We start from the raw sequence: 26,708 nt of genomic DNA, 5'->3' as shown, positions 1-26,708 counted from the left end.
AGAATTGAAAATTAACATAGCGTTTTGGAAAACCTTCACCATATAATTTATCATTGATGATTGACTAAGAGTTGATCAAGTATCTAAGTGCTTTTCTAATCAAGCTGTTCAGATATGTCATTACAATCCCCTAGGATGAGAGGAACTTGAATCTGGCCTCCTGGTCCAGGGGTAGGGGCACTGCCACTGATGTAAGAGCCCTCCGATAATGTAAGCCTAGTGTGTTTGCTGACTTCTAGTTTATATAGCTCTGTTATAAGAACTGGAACTCCTACAATTTTTTTAAGCTAGATGCTATCATTGATCTGTAATGCTAACTCTTTCCATATTTACTAAGCAGTTTGACCTGAGTATTTCCAGCATTTTTCTGCTTTAACTTCACATCTCCCAGCACAGTAGCCACAATATTCTGTTCTTTGGTTTCTGTTTACTGGTGGAAAACCTCAGAGCTTCACACCTGAAGGTAACTGTGTTGTGTCTTGCAGGGATCAGCTGGTGAATATAGCCGAGAAGGATACAGTGAAGAACATTATCCTTTAGAAGGTAAATTATTTTAGTTATGTTTCATATTTATTTCATTTGACATCCAAATTGTGAGTCAGTTGCTACCTGTTTTATGTAGTCTAAAAGGTACAGTTGATTTGTAAAGTTTTCAGAGCTGGCATAATTAGGTATCATTTCTTCTTTCTTATTCATGTTCAGATAAGTTGAAATATGTGGATGAATTGACAACTTGGATGTGTGCATTGTCAGTGAACGTGTAATGCTGCACATTATTTGTCACTGTGAAACATATAGCACAGTTCTATGTTGGTCATCACTGGTAAAAAGGGTCTCGACGTTTGAAACCCTTTACAATCAACTCATTCTTCAACATGATCATCTCCTTGATTTTATTTAACACACCTTTTCCTGCATCTCAGTCATAACAATTACCGGCATGAATATTTTGCTTATCAAATCTAATTCAGTAGTTAGAAAGGGTTAAATTACATTTCCACATTGCTGTTATTTTCTTTTGATTTAGAAAGCATTAAGAGGCACTGTACAAAAACACTTCATCAGGCTTATTTTACCTCCTGTCATAAAAACTCTTTTGGCCATTGCCAATTAATTGGTATTGACAGCTGCCTAAATAAACTGGAATTTTTTTTAAACAATTTGCTGAGCTAACATCATTAGTGTTTTCTCAAATTGTGAAATCACAATGTCAGTTATTATAACTAAGCTGATGAAGTTGTGTAGAATGTTTGGTATTACTAAGCATAGGATTTCATTTATTGTTTTGATTGATGTGTCTCTGTGGCTACTTTATATAGGGTTGAGTCAACATTTCAGCTGTAATCTGCCTAGAAGTGAAGACTTTAATGTGCTTTTTGTTCCAGTATATTCAGCCTTCAGATCTTTATTGCTTTGAACAGTAGCTTCCGTGTGATATTAAATGGACCTCTTGTAAACACTTTAATTGTGAGAAGAAGAACTGCATGTGTAAATATGTTGATAGGTACCAGAATTCTTAGAAAAGCAAAAGCTGACTAAAACTTCAAATTTAGCTCCCAACCATTTGACAACATTTGCTGATAAGTGGAATGGAACCAGTTTCACTTTGCTTTCTGTCTTCATCATCTCTGTGATGTCACTGCGACCTCTAATTTCATGCTCATACTTTTGCGCTCACCACCTCCTCTTTTTTCTCCATCATTTCATTCCCAAGTCTAAAGTGACTGTCTCAGCTCATCCCCATGTCATCACAAACTGCTGCTCTTTTGCTTTTGTCATTCTTCCAGCCCTTTGCTGCCTGTTTCTCCCTTCTTCTCTACCATCAATTTTATTTCCTGTTCACAACTTTGCTGCTATCAACATTCCCCTTTATTCACTACCATCATTCCTCTTTCTCTTTCCCAGCTGTGCCCTCACCATTTCTTATATTCTTTGCTATTCCTGCCATCCATTCTGCTCTATCTGGCGTCCACATGCCCTATCTTCTTCTACTAATTGCTTTCAATACATATTATAATCAGAAACCTTTTGCATTGATTTATGGCAGCAAACTCTGGTACGTGGACCAAGTCACCAAAGTACTGACAATGACACTTAACGTGAAGTCAGCATTGTGTATTAGTGCAAAGAGCTGCAAAGTGCTGCTTCGGATGGAACTCATATATTTTCCCAATTTAGTGTGGGAGTGTGGAAGAATAGACAAGTAACTGGGCGAGAAAAGCAACCTGACATTTATATTTCCTAGGAATTGCTGGATACAGCCTTCCAGTCAGAAGTGCTGATTCTTCTTGTTTAAGGCTCTGTTTCCTTCTTGTTTCTTGTGTGATGATGTGAGTGTATTTTCTGTGTTTTTTGTCACCTGAGCATGTAGCGGGTGCAGACAGCCATGAGACCAGCCTATCCCCTGGGAAAAGTGCAACTCAAGCCACATGAATGTCTTCCCATCTGTACTCAGGCACCAGGTTTCCTGAGCAATTTTTTTTTGGCATAGCCCGCGACCCACTCGCTCTTGCCAAGTTTAATCTGCAGGTCCTGAAATTGTAACTTAAGTATTGGCCAAACAGCTTGCTGAAATTTATCTGGTGTAGGTAGTCTCTGCAGCTGTCACCATTCATCTCTATTACATTCAGGGTGATACATGGTCAGACAGATGGAGTCTTCCAGCAGTGGATCTTTCCAGACCCTGCCAAAATGTGGGGAATCCATGTTGTAGACTTTAATGGTTTGAGCAGTTGTATTAGTTGCAAATCTCTAGGGAAGAAGGCTGGCTTTCAGTAAAGGTCAGGTGTTATTTAAAGTAGAGGGGGGAAAGCAATGAACTGTTGCTTAGATAATCATTTGCACAACTTATCCATTGGCTCATCTATCTTTAATGTTTGCTGATTTCTTTTATCTGTTGCGAGATTGGAGATGAGCAGAAGATTTGGATTGTGAGACAGCTGTAAAAGCTAAACTCTACATACCTAAAGGAGTAACTGCCCTTTGTTATTCTGATAAGTGTATTCACTTACTAGAACATTCTGGGATGTCTTAATCTAAAATATGCATCATTAAAGAAAATTAGAAAATGTTGACAAAAAAAGCTTATTTTTATTTCACATTATTATTAAAAAGATCTGTGCCATTATTAGAACCTTCAGGTTCATTTCAGTGAACATTACTTTTTTGTGTGTCTGTGTCTGTGTGCCTATCTAATGAAAATCTGGCAATGTTTTTGATCTAAGGTCTATGCTAGCATTAAGATATTAGAGATTAATACTCCTTTCAGATGATCTATAAAATAATGACGTATAATCATACACTTGGCCACTGCTATCATAAGACCAAAGCTTTTCTTTATCTCTAAAATAGGAATATGAAGAACAATACAGCACAGGAACAGGCCCTTCAGCCCACCAAGCCTGCACTGTCTCCTAGCCCTTATTTAGAACCGCTACTTATTGCCTGTACACAGCCCCTATCATTCTATTCGCCTCCCATTCTCGTGTCTATCAAAATATGCCTTAAACGTTGCTAAGGTACCTAATTACACCACCTCCACCGGCAGTGCCTTCCAGGCACCCACCACCCTCTGTGAAAAATGTTTTCCTAAACTTCTACTCTCACCTTGAACCTGTGACCTCTTGTGGTTGAACTTTTCCACCTTGGGGAGAAAAAGCTTCTGACTATCCACCCTCGCTGTGCTGCTCATAATTTTTCCGTCCTCTATCAGGTCGCCTGTCAGCCGCTGTCTTTCCAGTGAAGGCAATGCAAGTTATCCAACCTCTCCTCGTACCTAATAAAGTGTCGTCACCATGGTCTCAGCAGAAAGTTTGAAGCACAAATTTTCATGCTATTTAACTTGGGGTCAGGGTGGACGGAGAAGAAGAGATGAGAGGGGGGCGTCATGCTTCACACATCAGGCCATTTTTCTTCTACTGCTGCTGATCAGTTTCAACTGTGAGTCTGTGACTTTGAACTCTTCATGGCTTATTTGTTCTGGAAAAGGGGAGTTAAGAATAATAATACTAATTATATCAAATTTGTGCATGCAAAATTGACTTTAAACAAGGTTTCAAAATAATTATGTGCAAACATACTAAATCAGAGCAACGTCGGTCACTTAGCCTCTCAAACCTGCCCTGTCACTCAGTGAGATAGTGGCTCAGCTGTTTAATCCACATTCCTGCTGAGTGCTGATAGCCTTTCAACCCTCGGCTTATCAAGAATCCATCCATCTCTGCTGAAAAATATTCAAATATTCTGTTCCACTGAGTTTTGAGAGTTCTAAAGATACGGGATTCTCTGTGAGGAAGTTGGCAAAGATCTACTTATCTCTGTTTGAAACGGGGATTCCTTTTATTATTAAACAGTGACCTTGAGTTTTAGATTTTTCCACCATTCGAAGCATCATTTTCCCCCATCCAGTGCAGTGATTCCTGAGATGGCAAGATTGTCGTGTCAGGAGAGACTGGGTCAGCCAGGCCTGTATTCACTGGCGTTTGGAAAAATTAGGGGGAATCTCATTAAAATGTTTAAAATTTTGAACAGGATCTACACTGACAATGCAAAGATGACGTTTCCCTTGTCTTGGGGGTGGGGGTCCATGACACGGGGGTCACAGCCTCAGAATACAGGGTAAGCCATTTAGGACTGGGATGAGGAAAAATCTCTTCACTCAGAGGGTGGAGAACCTGTGGGATTCTCGACTGCAGCCCTGTTGAGGCCAAGTCACTGAATTATATTTAAGAAAAAGATTTCTAAGTATCAGAGATGATAGGAACTGCAGATGCTGGAGTATCTGAGATACCAAGGTGTAGAGCTGGATGAACACAGCAGGCCAAGCAGCATCTTAGGAGCACAAAGGCTGACATTTTGGGCCTAGACCCTTCATCAGAAATGGGGGAGGAGAAGGGGGTTCTGAAATAAATAGGGAAAGAGGGGGAGGTGGATCAAAGACGGATAGAGGAGAAGATAGGTGGAGAGGAGACAGACAAGTTAAAGAGATGGGGATGGAGCCAGTAAAGGTGAGTGTAGGTGGGGAGGTAGGGAGGAGATAGATCAGTCTGGGGAGGACGGACAGGCCAAGGGGGCGGGATGAGCTTAGTAGGTAGGAAATGGAGGTGCGGCAGAAGGTGGGTGGAGGGGATAGGTGAGAGGAAGAACAGGTTAGGGAGGCAGGGACAAGTTGAGCTGGTTTTGGGGTGCAGCAGGGGGAGGGGAGATTTTGAAGCTTGTGAAAGCCACATTGATACCATTGGGCTGCAGGGTTCCCAAGCGGAGTAAGAATTGCTGTTCCTGCAACCTTCGGGTGGCATCATTGTGGCACTGCAGGAGGCCCAGGATGGAAATCTTCTTTGGGTCTGGGATGGGGGTGAGGGAGGTGGTGTTTCAGTCAAGTTACTTTTACTCTTCTAACTCCAGCAGCTGCGTGCCAAGCCTGTTCAATCTTTCCTGATTAAGATACCTTGCCCATTCTAGGTATTAGTCTTGTAAACTTTCTCTAAATAGACTCCAGTACATTAACATCTTTCCGTCAGTGAAGTGACCGGTAGCGCACACAATACACCAGATGTGGTCTCACCAGTGCTGTCTGTATTACTGAAGCAGAACCTCATTACTTTCCTTACCTTTGCAATAAAAAATAACATTTCCATTGGCTTTTCTGATTATTTGCTATGCCTGTATATTAACAGTTAGTAACCTGAGCACAGGCACTTGAATCTGTCTGCATTTCAGAGGTCTACAGTGTCTCCCTGTTTAGATAATATGCATTTTTTTATTCTTCTTGCTAAAATTGCGAGTTTCATATTTTCCAACATTACATTTCATCTGTCAGATATTTCCCACTCAGTTAACATATGTCTTTATGTCCTCTTCGCAACATACTTTCCTGGCTATCTTTGTGTCATCAGGAAATTTAGCAACTTCACCAGCAATCCTTTCATCCAGATTATTTTGATACATTGGAAGAAAGTGCGGCTCCAACACTGATCCCTGTGGCATACCATTTGTTACGTTTTGCCAGCCAGAAAATTACCCTTTTATTTTCATTCTGTAAACAAGCCAGTTGATTGAAAAATTACTTCTGTGTAATTTATATCTGGTACTTGAGGTGTAATCAATCTGTGAAATAGTCCTCCTCCGAAACACTGATGAATTTTCTATTTTTGGATTTGTAAACTATGTCAAGGATGTTGGGGGTGTAATGAAGTCTAAGGAAATGTCTGTGAAGAATCAGCCTAACTTCACTTGATAGTGAATGGGACAGTAACTCCTAGGGCAGTAATACTGCATGCCTTGGGTTGCTGTGAAAGTTTTAGGGCTTCACAGTGATGTAGAATATGTAGTTCAACTACAGCCAAACTGGCATGAGCTTGGTAATTAGCTTTGTGATTTTATTTGAATTCAAAGAGAAAGTTGCATATTGCTTTTTGTGCATAACATATATGAAGTAAATATTTTAAACTTGGTAATTTTTTTTCAAAAAGTGCTTTTTAAGGATGGTAATAATTTAAAAAAGTTCCAGAGTTCTGTAAGTGTGTTTCAACTATGGATAATAAACAGAACTTTCCCCTGACTATGCAGGAGTCCAAAACTGGCAGCATTACAAAAAGTTGTGCTGGTTTACAGTGGTGAAAATTGGTGCCAATCTTAGACACGATACTGCAGGTAATCAAACAAAAACTTTGACCAATTGTCAGTTTTTCGACCTGGATTTTCATCCTCCAGGCAGATAGTGGGATGCTTCCAGATTGACATGCTCACCCCAGGAGAAAGTATGCTCCAGAACAGGACCTATGTTGGTAGGGGGTGGTCACCTGCCATTGGGCCAGCCAATAACAGAAAAAGTTTGGAGAGGGCACAGGACTGTCTGTTGTGGAGGTGTGCCATTACTGATTTGATGTTGTGGGACTTCAACCCAATCGTAATTGAGGAGGGGTGGAGAAAAAGCTCTCCATCTGTCACTATATTCTCAGTCCCACCCACACCCCATACCCCAACGATGTCAGATCATGATCCCTCCCATTCTCTATGGTGCCTCAATACCCCTGCCCATACCATTCTATACCCCTCATGTTATATTAATAACTGTGAGATAATTGTTCACTAGGGATTAATTAACTGTATGGTTAACTGTCGGGTAGAGTCAGGATATTTTTACGCAGTCTGCACATGGATTCTATAAAAACAAATTCTCACTTAAAGAAAATCTGTAGAAAACCCCTATGGCCCCTCATGTGAGGCAACAGCGCTTTGATACTATTCGCCTACTTTTGAATGTATGAAGAACAGACCAACAGAGGAACAGGTCCTTCGGCTTACCAAGACTGTGCTGACATATGCCTCTGCTGTCCGTATCTCTGTATTCTGTGAATTCCTTATGCGGAAACAGTAAATCCTATATTGACAGTTGCATTTTTTTATGATAAGCTTCAGAAACTATGGGAACATAGGAGTTGGGAGCAAGAGTAGGACTTTTGGCCCCTCAACCCTACTCTGCCATTCAATGAGATTGGTTTGTTGTAACAATTCTGCTTTCTTGTCTGCATCATATAATCACCTTGTCTTCCTTGCTTACCAAAAATGTAGGTAACTCAGCCTTCAATAAATTTAAAACCTCCATTGTCTTCTGGGAAAGGAAATTGTCCATACAATAAAGGAGATCTAGGTGAAACAATGTCAATCCTGTTCTGCCTTAAAAAGGAGTCATCTTATTCTTAAATTATGTCCTATGGTTTTAGTCTTACCCAGAAATAGAAACATCCTTTGGGTATCAGTCCTGTCCAGTCTCTGCAAGATCACTCCTATTCAATGAGGTTGTCTCTCATTCTTCAAAACTCCAACGTATGTAGTCTTAACCTGCTTAACATCATCTACATAAGTTAATCCTTTCATCCCAACAATGAGTCAAATGAACCTCGAGGCCATTTAGGTCTTGTAACACCTGAGTCCTCCCTAAATTGTAGCTCCTGGCTGTCTGATCTCACTGTCAATTTCAGTGTTTATTTAAACAAGGCTAAGAGGGTTCAGCATACCGCAGTTTCAGTTCTTTAAACTTAAAAGGGTCTGAACGATTGCCGCTATTATTGGGCAGTAGTAAAAATAATTCTTTTTTAACATAGTGGAACATTGTCAGTTACTTTTTAAAATCATTTTGACACATCCAACTGTAACTACAGGGTTCATTGTTTCGTTACATGTATAGTGGGTGCATAAACATCAAACTTACTTAATCTGGCAGCTGTGAGGTTGAATGGGAAGCCATGGCAACGGGTTGGGCTGGGGGGTGATGATGGATTGTAGGGAATATGTCGGGAGTTCTGTTCTGGCGTTTTGGAGGAGAGCTGTGCATGGGGAGGTGCAGTTGAGCATACTATTCAAATGTTTCCCTCTCACACACTATGGTTTGTGATCCCTTGATGGCACCACAAAACACCTCCATTTAAAAAAAAGGCCCAAATCCTTGAAAATTGCGATAGAGTAGGTCGTGCTTACCTTTGCAGTGGAGCCAGCCAGATTAGGACTGCTGGGTGCAGGCTTTCAACCAGAATCAGTCATGGCTTAAAAGGCCCTATTGAAATCAGAAAGCCTGCTGTTGGGGCTGGGAATCTGGAAACTGGTTCCCACCTACCAAGGGTGACTAAGTTATCCTGAGTCGGTGAAAACCAACGCCTATATCTGAGCCAGATGAATTTATAAATTCATTAAACTGGGGGGAAAAGTGACATAAAAATTAAGTTGAGAATTAATTCTAGTTAGAATGAAAAGTATATATTCTGATTAAAATGACACCTATTTTACAAATAACCCTTTTTGGCATGGAGATTTCCTCTTTTGATTTGTAAAAATTATGAATATACATTTTTTTTTTACAGGATGAAATATACAAGAATAAAATTTTAATCAATAAAAATTTTTTTTTTATATCGTCTTAGGCAACAGAGAGGTGAGGTAGCAGGTTTCTGAATTAAGGAATGGTTTGGTGAGAAATTGGCACTTTAGTATTTCTTTTGAACGAAAGCTCAAAACTTTGATGTTTACCACATGAGCAAATGCTGGCTCAGTGGAACTCCAACTTGAAGGCTATAACTCTTAACTAGTTTTGGGTATGTGAAAATAATTTGTTTAACTCTTGTTGCCGAATATCTGGCACTTACATTTCATGGAGTCGTGAAGAAGGTTGGTGAGGACAGAGTCAGGAAACATGTTGCATCTTTTCTCAAGTTGCTGTTCCATAGTTATATTTATTTTTCACTTCTGTCCACATCAATCACACTCAACCACGGCGAACATTAATAGTGATCTATGATCAGCCAATTATCAGGCTGTTTTTACAGGGTGGAGCCAGTCTTACTTTTTGTTTTTGCTTTGAAGCGTTCTTTGCAATGGTCTAAATGTGAACTGGTGTCCGCTCCATGTTTCTTAGAACAGCATAGTTCAGACTGTTATATTCATACTGTCTAGTTGGAAGTTCAGCAATCTAATGTTAACTGTCATGGCACCATTTCATCTTAGAAGTTATAACGGCAGTGTGCTTTGAGCGCAGCATGATATTTGGATGGCAACTTTTATTTTTAAAAATATTGCTAATTACTACATGTACAAATGTTCAGAACCTGATTAGAGCAGTAGGCATGAAGAATATTTTGTATTATAAACAGGCAGGCACTATTTTCATTTTGAGAGGAATTTTAAAGAGCACTTTTGATAGTGAGGATGAGGATTTTGATTTTCTGTAATGTCACATTTGACTGTGACTGTAACAATTTGAATAAACCAGTGTTACTGATAGTAAAACCCTCTTTTCTTTTAATTCTGTTATGCATTTGGGTTTCGTTCCAATGTCAGATTGATCAGCTCTGCCCAGGCTGCATCCAAGATATCTAAAGTTTTTTCCTGTGAACCTAGGTTGGGCATCATTACTGAATTCTTATAAAAATGAATGTGCCTTGTTAAAGTATTTATAATTTTTAAACCCTGAAAGCTTATTTTGCTTAATTTCTTAGATAGAAGTTCCCAACAATGGCATCACAAAGTTTTAGGTAGCTGAAAGAAGCATGCTGGGAATAGTTTTACTTCGGCTTTGGTGATTGAAGGGTTGGAATCTTCTTTGATCTTCAAAACAAAGTTCACTGTTCTGGCTAACATAGAAACAGTGTTTAAATTTTAACTTAATGAATTAGTTACTGCATTTAATCCTGTCTGATCTATGGCCAAAATGTATTTTCTTAGCATGAGAAAAAAGCATCAAAGTGTTTTGAGTGAAAATGTGAAATAAAGCATTTAATTTGGCAGTTGCTACCGAATAGGATAAACCGTGAATAAGACAGAATTGGCAATGCAAACTTAGAATGATCCAGGCTACAGTTTGCAATTCTTACAACATATCTTGGTCCAATTAAATCCATAAAGAAAGATCAAGGTGTGCGCAAACATTTTATCATTGCAAAGACGCAGATATGATTTTATGTGCTGAAGTGGGAGAATCGTGGTCAGTTAACTGATCAACACAGATGTAGCCAGTGGAAATTTTGGAACATGAATTAATTAATAGAGTTTTACTTTCCTCAGACTGTGTTGTGCTGTAATGGAGCCAATACATATTATCTAGCATCACACCAAGTCACAAGAATAATGAACTAACTAGCTGCTTCTCAGCCAAGTTTTCCATCAACCCTCTACTTTCTGTTTGACTGGTAGCATTGTCCTAGTAAAATGCTTATTGCTACCAACACAGTATAAAATGGGTGGAATATTCCCAGGCACTGGGTGTAATGGGCATTGGTGAAGAATGTTGGGAAACCTGTGTGAAATTGGCATTAAGGAGCCTCTTGATGTCAAGAGTAAAATGCCTCATTTTATAAAGAAGTGTTGAATGAGATTGTTACGAGTGAACAGCGAAAGGTCTATTTGAATGCATTAGTATGAACTAATATTTCATTTATTAGCTAATCTCACCTCATTAATATTCAGTTTCCCATTCTCTTACCTATCAAATTGAAACTAGGTGACGACAGTTCCTGACTCAAATTGGAGTGTTTACCTCGCAACTGCACCTCGCCACTTGCTCCTTCAGCTCTTCATCTTGGGCACCAGTCAGCAATCTTGCAGTGCATACTGTCTGGACAGTGATGGCACTTGCTCACTTCCCTCCCAGTCCATGGAATCTGATGCGTACCAGCCTCCTCCAACCCTCCTAGTACATCCCTGACCCACTTGCAACCCAGTTCTTGATCTCCATGCTGCATTTTGTAGCACGCTGATACTTTTAATTATAATGCTGCTACAAGGACACTTTGCATGCAGAAACAGGCACATATTTTCCAGCATCTCGGGGCCCTACCTTAGCAATCTCTTCACACTCATTCGCTTCGCACCTGCTTGGATTCTTGTAGTGTCCATACCTTGCTTTGCATTTTGCACTTTGCCTTTCAGCCAGAGCTTAGATGTTCCTAGTTCTTTTGTTGTGACTTGACTTTTAGCGCTGATTTTAAAATGTGAGGCAGCTTGTCATGTTTGTCCACATTCACCAGTCGAGGGGACGGATGTGTCGCTATATGGCACTGCCTGATGTTAATCTTGTACATGCACTATGCGCCAGCAAATCTAAGAGGCGTAGTCCTCAGTCAAGTCAAGGGAGACACCCTTCAGTGTGGGGTTCTGGCACCGTAAGTCAAAGACTGCCCCACTTTCCCCCCATATCAGTCCATGGACTTAGGCATAGTCAGTTGGCCACTTGGGATGATCAGGATTGGGGCTGCTGTACCTCTGTAGCTTGCAGTGTTTTGTTTGTGAGGGGAAAGGGCTTCAGTTTTAGACTGTGTGAGGTGTTTCACAGGACAATAGCATTACACAGGCACCCATTGAGGACAGATGAAAAACGTGCTCTCACTAAATACTGTATGTAACGTTTAGTCCTTGACCTGCTACATGGACTACAAATCCTGGCCCAAACACTCAAGCACACCCTGCAGCTTCCAGTATCAATGCCACTAATGGTTTGTTGCGCAAACAATGTATTGTGACCTGGAAGATTCATCTTAGTTGCCAGAGTTGCAAACATTTTCCATGTTGCTATAGCCAGCGCATGATGCAGGAGCTGTCCATTTCACATAATGGACAGTACAACCTAATGTAGTGTTCAGGAAGGGTCAGCTTAATATCTTAAATGTTGTAGTTGCTGCTAGATAGATATTCGCTCACACAGCTAGTGATTAAACAGTGAATATGTTTACAGAAGTGGGAATGTACTTAGTGATGTTTCACCCGTGCCAACCAATGTGCCTTCAGAAGATCACCTTCCTCTCTATCCCACATGACTGGCTGCAATCCCAGGCTCCCTAGCAGGGGTGGAGAGAGCATGTCGTATGGTAGAGCCCATTGACCTTAGGGCTTTAGTCAAGCAACGGTGGGGGGGTGGGGGTTGGGGTGGGGGCGGGTGCGGTGGTTTGTTGAGGTTAGAGGGCGCAAACATGCTGAATGTGTCGTGCCCTTGAACTGGGGCCTGTATGTGGTTCTTCTTTTGGCTGGCTGCCAGCTGGGACAGCCCAGTATCCATGTGAGGGGCGGGCAGCAGTTGTGAAGTGTAGGTCCCTCGATTCTTTTTCTTCCCTCCCTCCCTGCTGTTGGCGCCATGCAATTGGTGGTGTGCATCACTGGTTAGAGTGATGGAGTGCTCATCTGTAAGTACATCCAGCAGACATTGAGGGTACTAGACTTGGATTTCCATGGCAGCTGCCAACATATCTGTGGAGGTAACCAGACTCGCATGTGCTGGAGGCAGCCTGGTACACACAGCATTGGTATAGTTCTGCAATCTTTTGCGTCAGTTTCTCCAGTGCCTCCAACACTCCTGTGTTTGCTTGTGCATTGGAATGAAGTTGTTAATTGCCAGCACCATGGATTTCTCTCCTGCCTGGGACTGAGCAGGTGCCTGCTGTCCTGTCTGAGTGCCAGAAGCCTAGGGTGTTGCTTCTTTCTCTCACTGTAGACACTGAGGACTGATGTATCTGCTTCCAATTGTGATCAAGCAAAAAGTACCCCTGCCCCCCCGAGGTATCAAGATCTGGGCTCACGGTGGATGCTGGAGGCAAAGATGCCAGTGCATGCAAACTGAGCAGCCCCTCCTCCAAAGTGAAGGAGGGGATGTGTAGTGAGGCTGCTCTCTTGGCTACCACAACAATGTAGCTGCCACTAGTAGCAGTGGGAGACAACAGGGAGACTGTGTCACAAACAAAGGGTAGGAGATTGGACATGATGAGAATGCTTCCACAGCAGGAGCAATGGGAGAGCAGCACTTTCTCACATCTTTCTTGGTTGCCAGGACATGGAGGTTTCAATATCACCACATGAACAGCCAAAGCCAGCATCCCCTCGTAAGGGCCGAGGAGCTGAATATTGAGCGCCATGCCACCTCTCCTGGCTGTCCCTGCCCTGCTGTGGGCCACTTTCTCCTGGAATTTTTCAGAATCCCTACAGTGCAGGAAGAGGCACCAACCCTCCAAAGAACATCTCATCAGACCCCATTGTCACCTGGGGCTTTTATCAATCTATGTAATCTGCACATTTTTTTGCACTGCCAGAGGAATCCCACATGTACACTGGGAAAGTGTGCAAACTCTACACAGACAATCACCCAAGGCTGGGATCAAACACTAATCCCTGGCACTGTGAAGCAACAGTTCTAACCACTGCCACCATACCACCTCATAACTTATTCACTCATTGGATGTGAGTGTTGCTGGCTGGCCCATCCGTAGTTGCCCTTGAGAGGGTGGGAGAGAGCTGCTGCCTTGTGCTGCTGCAGTCTGTCTACTGTCAGGTAGACTATCCATGCCATTACGGAGGGAATTCCAGGATTTTCACCCGGCAACGGTGAATGAACAGCAATATACCTCCAATGATGGTGAACACCTTAGAGAGCTTGCACGTGGTGGTGATTCCATGCTTCTGCTGCCCCTGACCTTTGGAAGGTGCTATCTCAGGATATTTGGTGAATTTTGCAATATATCCTACAGTTAGTGCGCACTGCTGCTACTGAGTGTTGGTGGTGGGTGTGAGTGAATGTTTGTGGATAGCACCTCAATAGACTTCACTGCAACATCTAAAGTTATGCAGTCCGTTCTTAAAACCTTGACTACCACCAGTCCAATACGATACGAGTCAGAGTTTGTGAGTTAATGGAATATGAGGTATCTCTTATCCTTAAACAAATGTGCTTTCTTTTGTATGACACATAGGAAGAATGAAGCACTGCCCCCAGGGAAGTGTGCAGTCATGAATGATCACATAAGCACACGAAAGAGTAGCCATAAATGTGGGATATGAATGGAGGCATGGAACTATCGTAAAGCATTCCCAATCAAATTTACCAGAGACAAGGGAGTGTTGCTTAAGTACATGCAGAGATGAGATTGTTTTAGCTCCGTTAGCTGGCGAAGTAGTGTGATGCCAACAGTGTAGGTTCAATTCCTGACACCAGCTAAGGTTACCATGAGGGACTCTCCATCTCAACCGCTGCCCTTACCTGAGGTTGGTGGCCTTCAGGTTAAATCACCACCAGGCTCTCGTTCATGCTGTCATGGGAGATGCTGCGTTGAACTGCTGCAGTCTGTGTGCTGTAAGTAGACTGCAGTGCCATTAGGGAGGGAATTCCAGTCTGGTGAGACTGTGGCAACTTGACTTGATGTGCAGAAAGCCCTGCCTTTTGATGTCTTGAAAGTAAAGGAAGAAATCAAAAAGAGGGTTGCAGTGCAATCCATGGGTGATGTCTCACTACTTCCCTTCACTTCACAGCAAGCAGCTGTATAACTGTGCTCTAAATCACAAATCCATAGGAATCTAATGAAAAATCAGAATAACTTTGTGTCATACTTCCATATAATTCATTGCTTTTATGTTCCATATATATTTCTGAACTCCTGTTGTGCAGATTCCTTTTTTCAATATAGCTGTTGTCCTTTGATAAGGTTTCAGTAAGGATTAAATGAAACGGGTAGAAATGGAATATATGGTTTATTTCCATATTTATGTGATTAACTGGATTACACAGCTAGTTTAAAAATCTAGCTTGGGGAGCAGATTTAGTACACCATTACAGAAAGTGGAGTTTTAATCATTTCCAACTTTCACAACAGGTATCTAAAATTTTCATTTGATCCAAGTAATTTCTATTTACTAATGACTACTGATTTATTCAACTATGCAGCAAATAACAATTATTCTACACTATACCAGTCTTTAAAAGAGGATTTGTTGTCATCTATGGTGTTTGCTTAGATATGTACAATGGAATCAAGACAAGGTTTACAAATATCACAAGGCAGTTTTATCAATGATGTTGACTCCTAAAACAATCATACTTCTAACTCATATATTGAAATAAAACCCGAAGGTAAAAGGCTTATTGACAGATTGTCAATTTTTTTTTTAAGTAGGAAGCAGATAAAGAAACCCACCTGTAAAGATTCTCATTGTAGTGCAATGATGTTAGCAAAGCAGTGAGGGCTGTGTATCATTCATTGACTACGAGAGAGGCTATTTTTGGCTGGTCCAAATGTGAAATGGATGTTGAGAGATACACTTAGTAGGATACATTGAAATTATATGACCTTGACAAATTTTGGATAGGCGCAGTTGTTAATAGCAAGGTTCAGTGATCAAGTGTTTGCAGTGTCACCTCAAGGCAATGCGCCATGAAATGAACTAAAGCTTTAACACAGTTAATAGAATCCCTACAGTGTGGAAACGGGCCTTTCAGCCCAACAAATCCACAGCAACTTACTAAAGAGCATCCCACCCAGACCCATTCCCCTACCCTTTTCCTGTAATTGTGCGTTTCCCATGGCTAATGCACCTACCTACACATCCCTGAACAGTATGGGCAATTGAGCATGGCCAAACATCTTGACTTGCACATCTTTGGACTGTGAGAAGAAAGTAGAGCACACAGTGGAAACCCATGCATACACTGGGAGAACGTGCAAACTCCATGCAGACAGTCGCCCGAGGATGGAATCGAACCCAAGCCTCTGGTGCTGTGAGGTAGCAGTGCTAACCATTGAGCCACCGTGTCACCCTTAATTAGTTACCAAAGAGTTTCTCAATCATACAAATCAAGGATTTGAGTTTGATTTGTATTAATTTAAGGGCGGGCCGAATTCTACAGCTACAGCTTCCATCTTACAAAATTATTTGCTTTGTTGGCAGGTTACCAATAATGTATTTTTTTAAGACTATGCATAACAGACATTCCTTCTGATAAATGAGTCACAAAAAATGAGTAATGGCTAATATGTTAATTTGTTTCTAGAATAATGAAATGATTAGAGGCTTTTAATTTAAAAGTGTTCAACAAATATTGTTTTCATAGACCATCAAGTTAATTGGAATTGGTGGTAAATCAGGCCCAAAACTAGACTAAGCTAAAGTTAACCTTTGCTCATATTTACCTGGAACCACTCCAGTTGGCAAGGTTTACTGGGACTGTTTATCAGGAGCTTCTCCATCACAGGAAAACTCTTTGATTTCAAAATAACATACTAATCCTGAGATATTCGTTGCAAAATACTCCTCGTTGGAAGACTATGCTGTTAATATGGCACGCAAGGAGCTGCTGGCTGTGACTCAGGATTTCAAAGTAATGCAGCCCAATATACTTACTGGGAGCTTTAACTCCTACTGCATGCTTGATTTCCCCATCGTAACACCAGTTGTGGTGAAGGGAAATTAGAAAGATTCCTGTTCACGTGGCATTTTTCTGCCTGATTGCTATCATTGTAGGCTGGAACTCTAAAGCATTGTATCTTTGGGTATGAAAACCTGCTACATTTAGCCCAGTCACCTGCAAGGCATGTCCTGGAAGGCCATAAATAGTTGTCAGGGATGGCAGTAGCAACACTGCAATGAAGCAGACTGCTGGTGAGAAGCCTAGAGATACTGCTGACACATCACTAGGCTAGTTTGTGTGAAGCAGAGACAGAAAGGGGTCTTCAGTACAGTGCTCAACGATGAAATGACCAGCTAACCATCCAGAAACTAAGATGAGACAGCTTGGCAGAAAGGTGTTGATTTGCTGCAATGATTAAAATATACCTTCACAGAAGTTCAGATTGATTGACAGAGAGCACAGCAAGCATCTCTGATTAGCCTGATGATCAGAATTCCCTGGGGGCACGGTTTGTAGCTTCCTACTTTTTTTAAAACAAATCTGTTGCTCACATTTTTCAGATGATATTGAAGTTTGTATTTTCTCCATGTGTCAAATCGTAACAAAAGTTTTCTGTGTCTGGATGACCTGGAGAAATGGGCAAACAGTGGAAAATTCCACCGAACTGTAGAAAATCATCAAGGAGAGCAGTTGTGCAAAAAGAGATCGAGGAACAAAAACAGAATGTGAGCATTGAGTTTATTTTTCCAAGATCAATCGGGATCAAGAGAGTGAAGGTTCTTGACCTTAACTTTCCAGAGGAATATGATTTGCGTGACACGGCGATATCTTCACCAGCTGGGCATTAGCTAAACCAAGCCAATTGTGACTCCAGCACAAAAAAATGGATGGACGTCAAGTCAACTACTGAATTTTCCATGGAGAAAGGCCTCAGCCACCCATGTATATCATGAGCCGGTTGTTTAGTTTAAATCCCAGCAGTTGTCTCTCTAATGACAGACCAGCCTCCTGGTCCTCTTGGACCTATGGCGACTTTGCTTACTTTACTGATTGAAAAGGTTACAGACTAATCCAAATGCAGGCAATAATGGCAGTACATTACCTTTCAGCTTATTGGCTCCAGAGCTTCATTTACCAAACATTGTTGTATTTTGGTGCCCATTGAATGCCCAAACTGTGTTCTGAACATGCCATTTGGAGATCCAGTGATTAGACCAACTTATTGTTCGATGCACTGTTCACAAAAAAAGGTAAAATCTGCTGCTTTGGATGCATTTTCCAGAAGCTAATAAGATTGAAATTAACATCTTTCAGAGTAAAATCCATGGCACTGATTTGTGATTTTACACTGTTCTGTCAGGATAAACTTGTAAAATAAAATAGTGCAAGTACATTTAGGTTGCCACATTTTAGTTTGTGGGAAGCTGCAGACATTATCTTGTTGTTATTGAAAGATTGTAAAGTTCTATTTCGGCAAAGTGACAATCTTTTTGTTTGGGGTTTGGGGGAGGTGGTCTTGGGAAGCTTTTGTTTTTTTGTCCTAAATAGCTTGTGTGTCTTCTGCCTTTCTCTACAGCTATATTTGAATGACCCATAACAAAATTCCAATCTAGCAATTGCCATCTTGCACTTCCTTGGCATTCCATCACCTAATTAAATAAAAATACCGAGGTCAGAATATGGGATTTGACTCAAAATCTAAATTAAATAGTTAGTGGTTTCCGGAAGTTGTTGCAGTACTGTTTGGCTGCTTAATTTGCAGTGAAAGAAAAGATGCTTCTAATGGTAACCCAAACAACATACCACAATATCTGGGGGAGGATGAGGGAGTCAATCCCTTCAGATCTTAACGTCCATTACAGTTAGTCCCATAGTAAAGAGAGGATTTTTACAACGTCAGTTCTGTTTCTCTTGGGATAGCTCAGATCATCTTTTGGAAACTAGGACATTGTCCTAATGCATATACAACTATGTACGGGGAATGGGAAGCTGTTTACAATATGTTAGGAAATGTTGCATTAGCTCATGCACCGGATGTAGCCATTGTTCCCAGCATGAAAGTGCGAGGCATTATTAGCTACTTTTCATCTTAAATGTTGTCCAGGTTTTGCCACCTTTGGATATGAACTGCTTCGGTATCCAAAAGTGTTGTGAATGGTGCATTATGCAATTGTTTCTGAATATCCCCACTTATGATGCAGGGGGCATTATTGATGAAGGAGTTGGAGATGGTTGGCCCGAGGACACTACTTTGAGGAAAATCTGCAGAGATGTCCTGGAATTGAACTCCAACAACACAATCATCTTCCTTTTGTGCCAAGTGTGAGTCTGACGAGTTGAGTGAATACCAACCCCCTTACTGTCCCCCACCCCCCACACCCCACCCCAATTCCATATTGACACTTGATTAGCACCCTTGATGACATTGTATTTCACTGTTACTGATGACTGAGAGTAGACTGGTGTAGTAATTGATTAGGTTGTATTTGTCCTGCTTTTTGTGGGTAGGACATATCAAGGCAATTTTGAACATTGAAAATATTGTAACTGTACTGAAACAGCTTGGCTAGGAACATAGCTAGTTTGAAGCACAAACTATCTGTACTCATGGCTACCCTTCATTATTAGATGGATTATTATTAGATCTGTTGAATTTCCATTCCATTCAGCATTACTTCCACACAGCATGAAGTGTATTCTCTGAAGACAGGGCTTCATCTCCGCAAGGACTGTGCAGTGGTCGCTCTTGCTAATATTGTCATGGATAGATGCACCTGCTACTTATACATTGCTCTTGATCTCATCTTCACCATTCTCTTTTTTTTTTGGTTAGCTCATCACCTGCCACGTGCCCATTCTAGCAGTTGAGCCACTTTGGTGATTGTCATTGACATTCCCCTTCCAGAGTATATTGGGTCCCTGTCAATTTCAATGTATCTTCTAAGTGGTGCTCAACATGACAGAGTACTGATTCATCAGCTGAGGATCAGGGGCAATGGATGATAACCAGTAGGACATTTCTTTGCCCATGTTAAGCCTGCTGCCATGAAATGCCTTTGTGTTCTGGGTCAATGTTGAGAATTTCCATGGCAGCTCCCTCCCAACTGTATGCTACAATGCTGGTTAGCCTGCCCTGTTAACAGAAGTGCATCTGGCCAGAGGTGGAGATGGTGGTGCTTGGGGGCATTGTCTGTAATATATGATGATGTGTTTTGTGTTTTCTGTATATTGGGTGGCATAATATATACTGCAGATTTTGATTCTTATTGAGATTGATGTCTTGCTGTGCTTTTACAACACAAATTAATTATTTACTCAGTCTGGATGCTGTGCTTACTGATGTTACTGTACATTACATACACAATTGACTGACTGATGACAGTATATGGAGTCCATGATGCAGAGAAATTGAAGGTGAGGCAAGTGTCTTTATGTTGGAATGTCCTATCATATCTTAAAGGTACAAACTTGCCTGGCTAGGAATCTATGCCATAATATAGCAACATGATTCCTCAAGAATTATTTAGTTGGATTGTTGCTTTGCTAATCTGTGAGAAAGCTCCCCTGATTTGAGCACAGGCTTCCTAATGTTAGTAAGGAGAACTTTGTAGAGTTGACAAGGTTTGTGTATGCATTTAGAGATCGCAGGAACTGCCGATGCTGGAGTCTGAGACAACAAGGTGTGGAGCTGGATGAACACAGCAGGCCAGGCATCATCAGAGGAGCAGGAAGGCTGATGTTTCGGTCCGGACCCCTCTTCAGAAAATTTGTTATTTCTGATGTGTTGGTCAATGCTGCGTGATCTGTCTCAACTTATTCCTTGTTATAAAACTTTTTGGAGGTTAGACACAATGGAGTGGTTTGCTAAGATATTTTAGAGGGTATTAGAGCCAACCATGTTACCATCGGTCTGGAGTCACACATAGATCAGCTCAGGTGAGGATGGCAGATTATCCTACCCTAAAGGAAATTAGTGAACTCATTGAATACTATCCTGTTTGCAGGAGGTTGGGAGTCTTGAGCTATTAATAATCCAAATCACTTTTTAAAAAAAAACTCATTAGTATGTAAGTGAGTGAGAATTTAACAAAGTCCACTTGGCAACAAATCTGTATTAATTAAAAGCACAAGACAGCGAATGCTGGAAATCAGAAATAAGACCAAAGAAGGTGTTGGAGAAACTCAGCAGGTCTGGCAGCATCAACAGAGAAACAGTTAATGCTTCAAATTCAATATGACTCTTCACCAGAAACCCCTGGGCTGTTTCGCTTTTGACAAATGGTGCCAAATTTGCTGAGTTTCTGATTTTATGACAGCAACCTGTGAAGTGTAGTAACAAATAGAAAATGCAAAAAACTGAATACGTTTGCTCCGATTCTGTTTACTAAGTAGACCTGCACTTTGCGAATAAATACAGTACTTTACGTACTGAAATGGTCACAGTTGTGCTCTCCTTTCATTCTTTTATACTTTCATTTTATTTTCGTGACTGCATATAAGCTATATGCTCTTTATGAATTAAGTTGAATTATTTTGTTTGTACTGGTCACAGTTTGGGAACTGATGGTTTTCCAATAAACAAAATAACTACCTAACTAATCTCTGTCTATCTAATCTGTATATCCACGACATGAGGAGTGCAGCAGTAGTTGCAAAGAATCAGTCAGCACTTCCGATAGCAGTTTTAAACACTTTAAATGAAAAATGTTTTGATTTTATGATTGATTTAGTTTTGTTAATTTCAGAAAAGTTTGTTAAGTTCAGAAACCAAACTGGACCAGCTGTACAAATATTCTGGCTGTAAGAGTGGCTCAGAGGCAAATAACTCAACTCCACAAGTTCTGTTCACCACCTTCCATGCACAAATCAGGAGTGCAATGGAATATGCTTTATTTACCTGGATGAATGCATCTCCAACAGCATTCAAGAAACTCTACATCTTCCAGGTCAAAGCTGTCACTTGATTGTCACCCTATCCACCACCTTAAATATTGACCAGTGTAACACCATGGCAACAATGTGTACCACTCCAAGAAACACCGCAGCATTCACCAGGTTCCTTTAACAGCTCCTTTCAAACCCATGACGACTACTATCCTGAAGGACATGGGCAGCGCATGCATGGGAGCACCACTACCTGCAAGTTCCCCTCTAAGTCACACACCAAGTTGACTCTATATATTGCCATACCTTCACTTTGACTGGGTCAAAATCCTGGTAACTCCCTTCCTAATAGCACTCTGGGTGATAATTTTGTAGACAGGATTAAAGTTCGTATGTTCAAGAGTTTTCAGGATACATATATATTTATCAAAAGAGTGGAATCCTTAGTGTGGAAACAGACCATTGAGTCTACGAGAAACATCCCACTCACCACCTCCTCCCACCCTAACCCTGCATTTTCCATTGCTAATCCACCTAACCTACACATCCCTGCCCTGGACACTATGGGCAATTTAGCACGGCCAGTCCATCTAATATGCACATCCTTGACTGTGAGAGGAAACTGGAGCACTGGGAGGAAACCCATGCAGACATAGGGAGAACGTACAAACTCAACATCAACAGTTCCCCAAGGCTGGAATAGCACTCTGGAACTATGAGGCAGCTGTACTAACCACTGCGCCACTGTGCCACCCCCAAAATGATCAAATTTAGGTGCATAAATTACTGGAGGTAGTGGTACTTCTTTATAGTCAATTAACTACATGTTAGGAATAAATTAACCACTTGTTTTTATCTCTCTTTTAATTTAAAGTTGCCCTACCTCCAGAGAACACTGATGACTTCAATATTACAACTGAAAAGAAAATGGAAAAAGAAGGAACTGGACAAAGTGGTGTGAAGAAACAACTGAAATTTGAAGTGAGTGTTTGTGTAGACAGATTTTGTTATGGATGAGCAAAATGTACACAATGACACCTATTATTAAACCTGGGAATAAAATGTGGTCAAAGAATGACAAACCATTCTTGATTGTTGTATTAACCCACTTCACTTTGCTTTGTTGATGGAAATTGGCCATCCTCACCTCATCCAGTCTAAACTTGACTCCAAACCCACAGCAGTGCGATTAACTCTTAAGTGCCCTCTGAAATAGCCTCACGAGGCTTAAGTCATTGAGTGTAACTCTCTTCCTAACAGCACTGTGAGTGTACCAGCCCCATGTGGATTGCAGCTGTTCAAGAAGGCAGCTCACCGCAAACTTCTCAAGGGCAATTTAGAGATGAGCAGAACCTGGCCTGCACCCTTGAAGAAATAGAAAGCAAAGACTTCCCCAGGTGTCTTTGCTGTGTTGTAACCTAAACAGAATGGCCTGCATTTTCTAATGGCCAGGTGGTTGTTTCTGTAATGTGAATGGGAGTTGTGCATTAGGACCTTGCAGAGTACACAACGTTGCAGATTCTAAAGGAGTTTTTTGGGGAAACTGAAGATTCCAATGGGTAGTCAGCCTCTGCCTGGAGCCCTGCAAAAGCATCCATTTAAACCAGAGTTTGGAGGATTCCACTGCAATTAAGTAAATAGTTACTCAGGAAAAGTTAGACTGTTAAATGCTCTCATGTAACAACTGAACTGATTCCTTTTAACTTACTATGTATACCCTCAACTAAACTGTCCCCTGCTGAAGATCCACTCACCTGGGACCCTTGACTAACCCTTTCTCAGAATTGATACCCGCAGCCCAACCTAACCCTACCTACATGGCTGAATCTTCAAATCACAGAATACCACTGCTGATGGCTGTGGAAAAAATAGGTATGCTTTGCCTTTCTTCGATTATCTTGCACTATGAGGGAGCTGTCATAATTGAGGGATGTGCTATATTTCCAAAGAAGCCCACATGTAGGGCTCTTTAAGATAACGGTGAGGTGTGACAGTCACAGACTGATTACCATTCTGTGGAAAATACAGTTGAATAGAATCACTACAGTGTGGAAGCAGGCCATTCAGCCCATTGAGTTCATACCAACCCTCCATAGAGTATCCCATCCAGACGCGCTCCCTTCCTGTAACCCTGCAATTTTCATGACCAATCCACCTAACCTGCACATCTTTGGAGTCTGGGTTTCAGTGAAGATATGTAGCTCTGATGCTGGCTGTAGATGTTGGTGTGTTTGTTGAGTTGGGAGGTTTAATAGACGGTTTGTCCCCTTACTAGGTGACATCCTCAGTGCTGTGGAGTGTCCTGTGAAGCGCTATTGTCTTGCGCTGGTCCGAATTTATAATATCCTAGCAAAGTTCTTCTCAGTAGGTATCTGGGAAAGCAATTGAAGTCACACCTCATAAAAAGCAAGATGGTTGTAGTTGTTGGAGGTTAGTCATTTCTGCTAAAGATCATTTCCACAGGAGTTCTTCAACATAGTGTTCCAGGCCCAACCAACTTCAGCTAATCCATCAATGATCCTCCCTCCATCATAAGGCCAGAAATCGGATGTTCTTGGATGATTGCACAATGTTCAGCACCATTCATGACTCACAGACTGCTTCAGTATCTGTGTTCCAATGCAATAAAATCTGGACAATATCCAGGCTTGGGCTGACAAGTTGCAAGTCATGCTCATGCCATGCAAGCGTCAGGCAATGAATACCTTTAACAGAAGAGAATCCTACCATCCATGCCTTTGCATTCAATGACATTACCACCCCACTATCAGCGTCCTGGTTGTTAGTGCTGACCAGAATCAATTGGACTGGCCATAGTGTGGCTATAAGAAAATGTCAGAAGTTAGGAATCTTGTTGTGAGAAACTTGCCTCCTGACTCCCCAAAGCAGGTCCACCATCTACAGGTCACAAGGCAGGACTGAGATAAAATACCGCCCACCTGCCTGGATGCATGCAGCTCCTACAACACTTGAAGCTTGACACCATTCAAGATAAAGCAGCCCACTCGATCTTGCAGCAGATCCAGTGTAAATATATTGCCATTCTTTCAGTGTCACTAGGTCAAAATCCTGGAACACCCTTTGTAATGGCATCTTGGGTCTACCTACCACAAAAAGACTGCAGCAGTTCAAGAAGGCAGCTCACCAGCACCTCCTTGAGGGCATCTCCCACATCAGGACATGTCCTTTTGGCATCTACCCTGTCAAGCACCCATAAGATCGTACTTGTCTCAACAAAATCACTTCTCATTCTTCCAAAAATCAATGGATACAGGCACAACCGGTCTAAACTTTCCTCGTAAAACAATACCTTCATCCCAAGAATCCATTAAGTGAACCTTTTCTGAGGTGCTGCTAACTCATTTACTTCTTCCTTAAATCAGGAGACAAAAAACTCACCATGGTGGTCCAGATCTCCACTTTTATATTCCAGTCCCTTTGCAATAAGAGGAAATCACTTGCTGTACCTGCATATTAACCTTTCATGTTTCACATATAGCAGAGAAGACCCCTCTGTACCTCAAAGTTCCCTCTGTTCAGACAATGTGCTGCTTTTCTCATCTCCCTGCCAATGTAGACAAGTTTGCATTTTCCCACATTGTACTTTATCTGCCAATTTTGTGCCCAAATTTTAGGTCTGGTAGTTTTCCGTGCAGGTTTTTCTTGACTGAATTAAGTGTTGTTCCCAGCGTTCATAATATTGCAATGTTAGTGCCAGATGTGGAGAAATTCTGTGCCAAGTTGCAAAGCAGAACATGCATAATTTCAAAGAAACACAGTTGCTTGTTAGATTTTAACTGATGTTCAGGATGAGCTCTTGTACAAATTTGTACAGATGGCACCAATACTTTTTTGTATTTGTATATAAAATCAATCCTGACATGTTTGTGCAGCAGTTTTGCTTACCAGCTGTATGATCTCAACTAAATGCTACCAACAGGCTGCTGTATAAATCTGAATACGCAATACTTGGAAAGCAGTTAATGATATAGCATCACTTGGGTGAAAAATTGTTGTATTGTGATGGAATCATTTGGGTGATAACTGGAATCTATCCAATTGTTAGATAATAAAATGTGAGGCTGGATGAACACAGCAGGCCAAGCAGCATCTCAGGAGCACAAAAGCTGACGTTTCGGGCCTTTTGTGAAAAGGCCCGAAACGTCAGCTTTTGTGAAAAGGCCCGAAACATCAGCTTTTGTGAAAAGGCCCGAAACGTCAGCTTTTGTGAAAGGCCCGAAACGTCAGCTTTTGTGCTCCTGAGATGCTGCTTGGCCTGCTGTGTTCATCCAGCCTCACATTTTATTATCTTGGAATCTCCAGCTTCTGCAGTTCCCATTATCTCTATCCAATTGTTAGTTTGGCAAGTACTTCCTGGTTTCACATTTCTGCTCTGTTTTTGATTTTTGGTCCTCTGTGCAAATCAGCGAGAGCAGATGAGAACATAAGAACTGAGAGGAGCAGGAGTCATGTGTCAAGCCTGCTTCGCCATTTGATTTGATCATGGCTGTTCTCATCAACTCCACTTTCCTGCCCATTTTCCATTACAGCTTCAACCCATTACTAATTAACAGCCTGTTTATCTCCTCAACTTTACACAAGCCCCTGCGCCCACTGCACTCTGGGTTAACGAATTCCACGGATTCTCTGCTCTTTGAGACAAGTAATTTGTCCTCTTCTGTTTTAAATCTGCCACCCCTTATCCTAAAACAATGATAGATTGCCCCCTCGCGAGGAAACATTCTGTCTACGTCTATTTTGTTGATCCCTTTTAGCATCTTGTATACATCAATTAGATCTCCAGTTATTCCTCTCAACTCCAGAGATTACAGGCCTAAACTGCTTAATCTCACTTCATAAACCAAACTCCTCATCTCTGGAATCAATCTGGTGAATCTCCGCTGAACTGTCTGCAATACCAGTACATTCCTTCTCCAGTAAGTGGACCGAAACTGTGCACAAACTCCAGGTGCCATCTCACTAATGCTTTTTACAGTTGCAGCAACACTTCCCTACTTCTATATTGTATTCTTATTGCAATAAATACCAAAATTACATTTATCTGTCTTATTACCTGCTGTACCTGCATGTTAGTTTTCTGTGATTCATGTACAAGGACACCCAGATCCCTCTGCAATGAAGCACTCAGAAGTTTCTCTCCATTTAGATAATT

At 41.4% G+C, this 26,708-nt stretch overlaps 1 protein-coding gene across 1 annotated transcript in view; it reads left to right on the top strand.

Annotated features, from left to right (window-relative positions):
- The window catches only part of nkd1 (NKD inhibitor of WNT signaling pathway 1), a 99,209-nt gene that overhangs the window by 48,114 nt on the left and 24,387 nt on the right, over positions 1–26,708 (top strand). The window contains exons 4-5 of the mRNA XM_048547109.2: positions 486–543; positions 22,410–22,516. Of these exons, the coding sequence (XP_048403066.1) occupies positions 486–543; positions 22,410–22,516 (165 nt within the window). The remainder of the gene's footprint in view (positions 1–485; positions 544–22,409; positions 22,517–26,708) is intronic.

Source organism: Stegostoma tigrinum, chromosome 16, assembly GCF_030684315.1.
Source record: "Stegostoma tigrinum isolate sSteTig4 chromosome 16, sSteTig4.hap1, whole genome shotgun sequence".
NCBI lineage: Eukaryota > Metazoa > Chordata > Chondrichthyes > Orectolobiformes > Stegostomatidae > Stegostoma > Stegostoma tigrinum.
The sequence above is the reverse complement of the archived record's forward strand: the minus strand, read 5'-3'. Positions and strand labels throughout refer to the sequence as shown.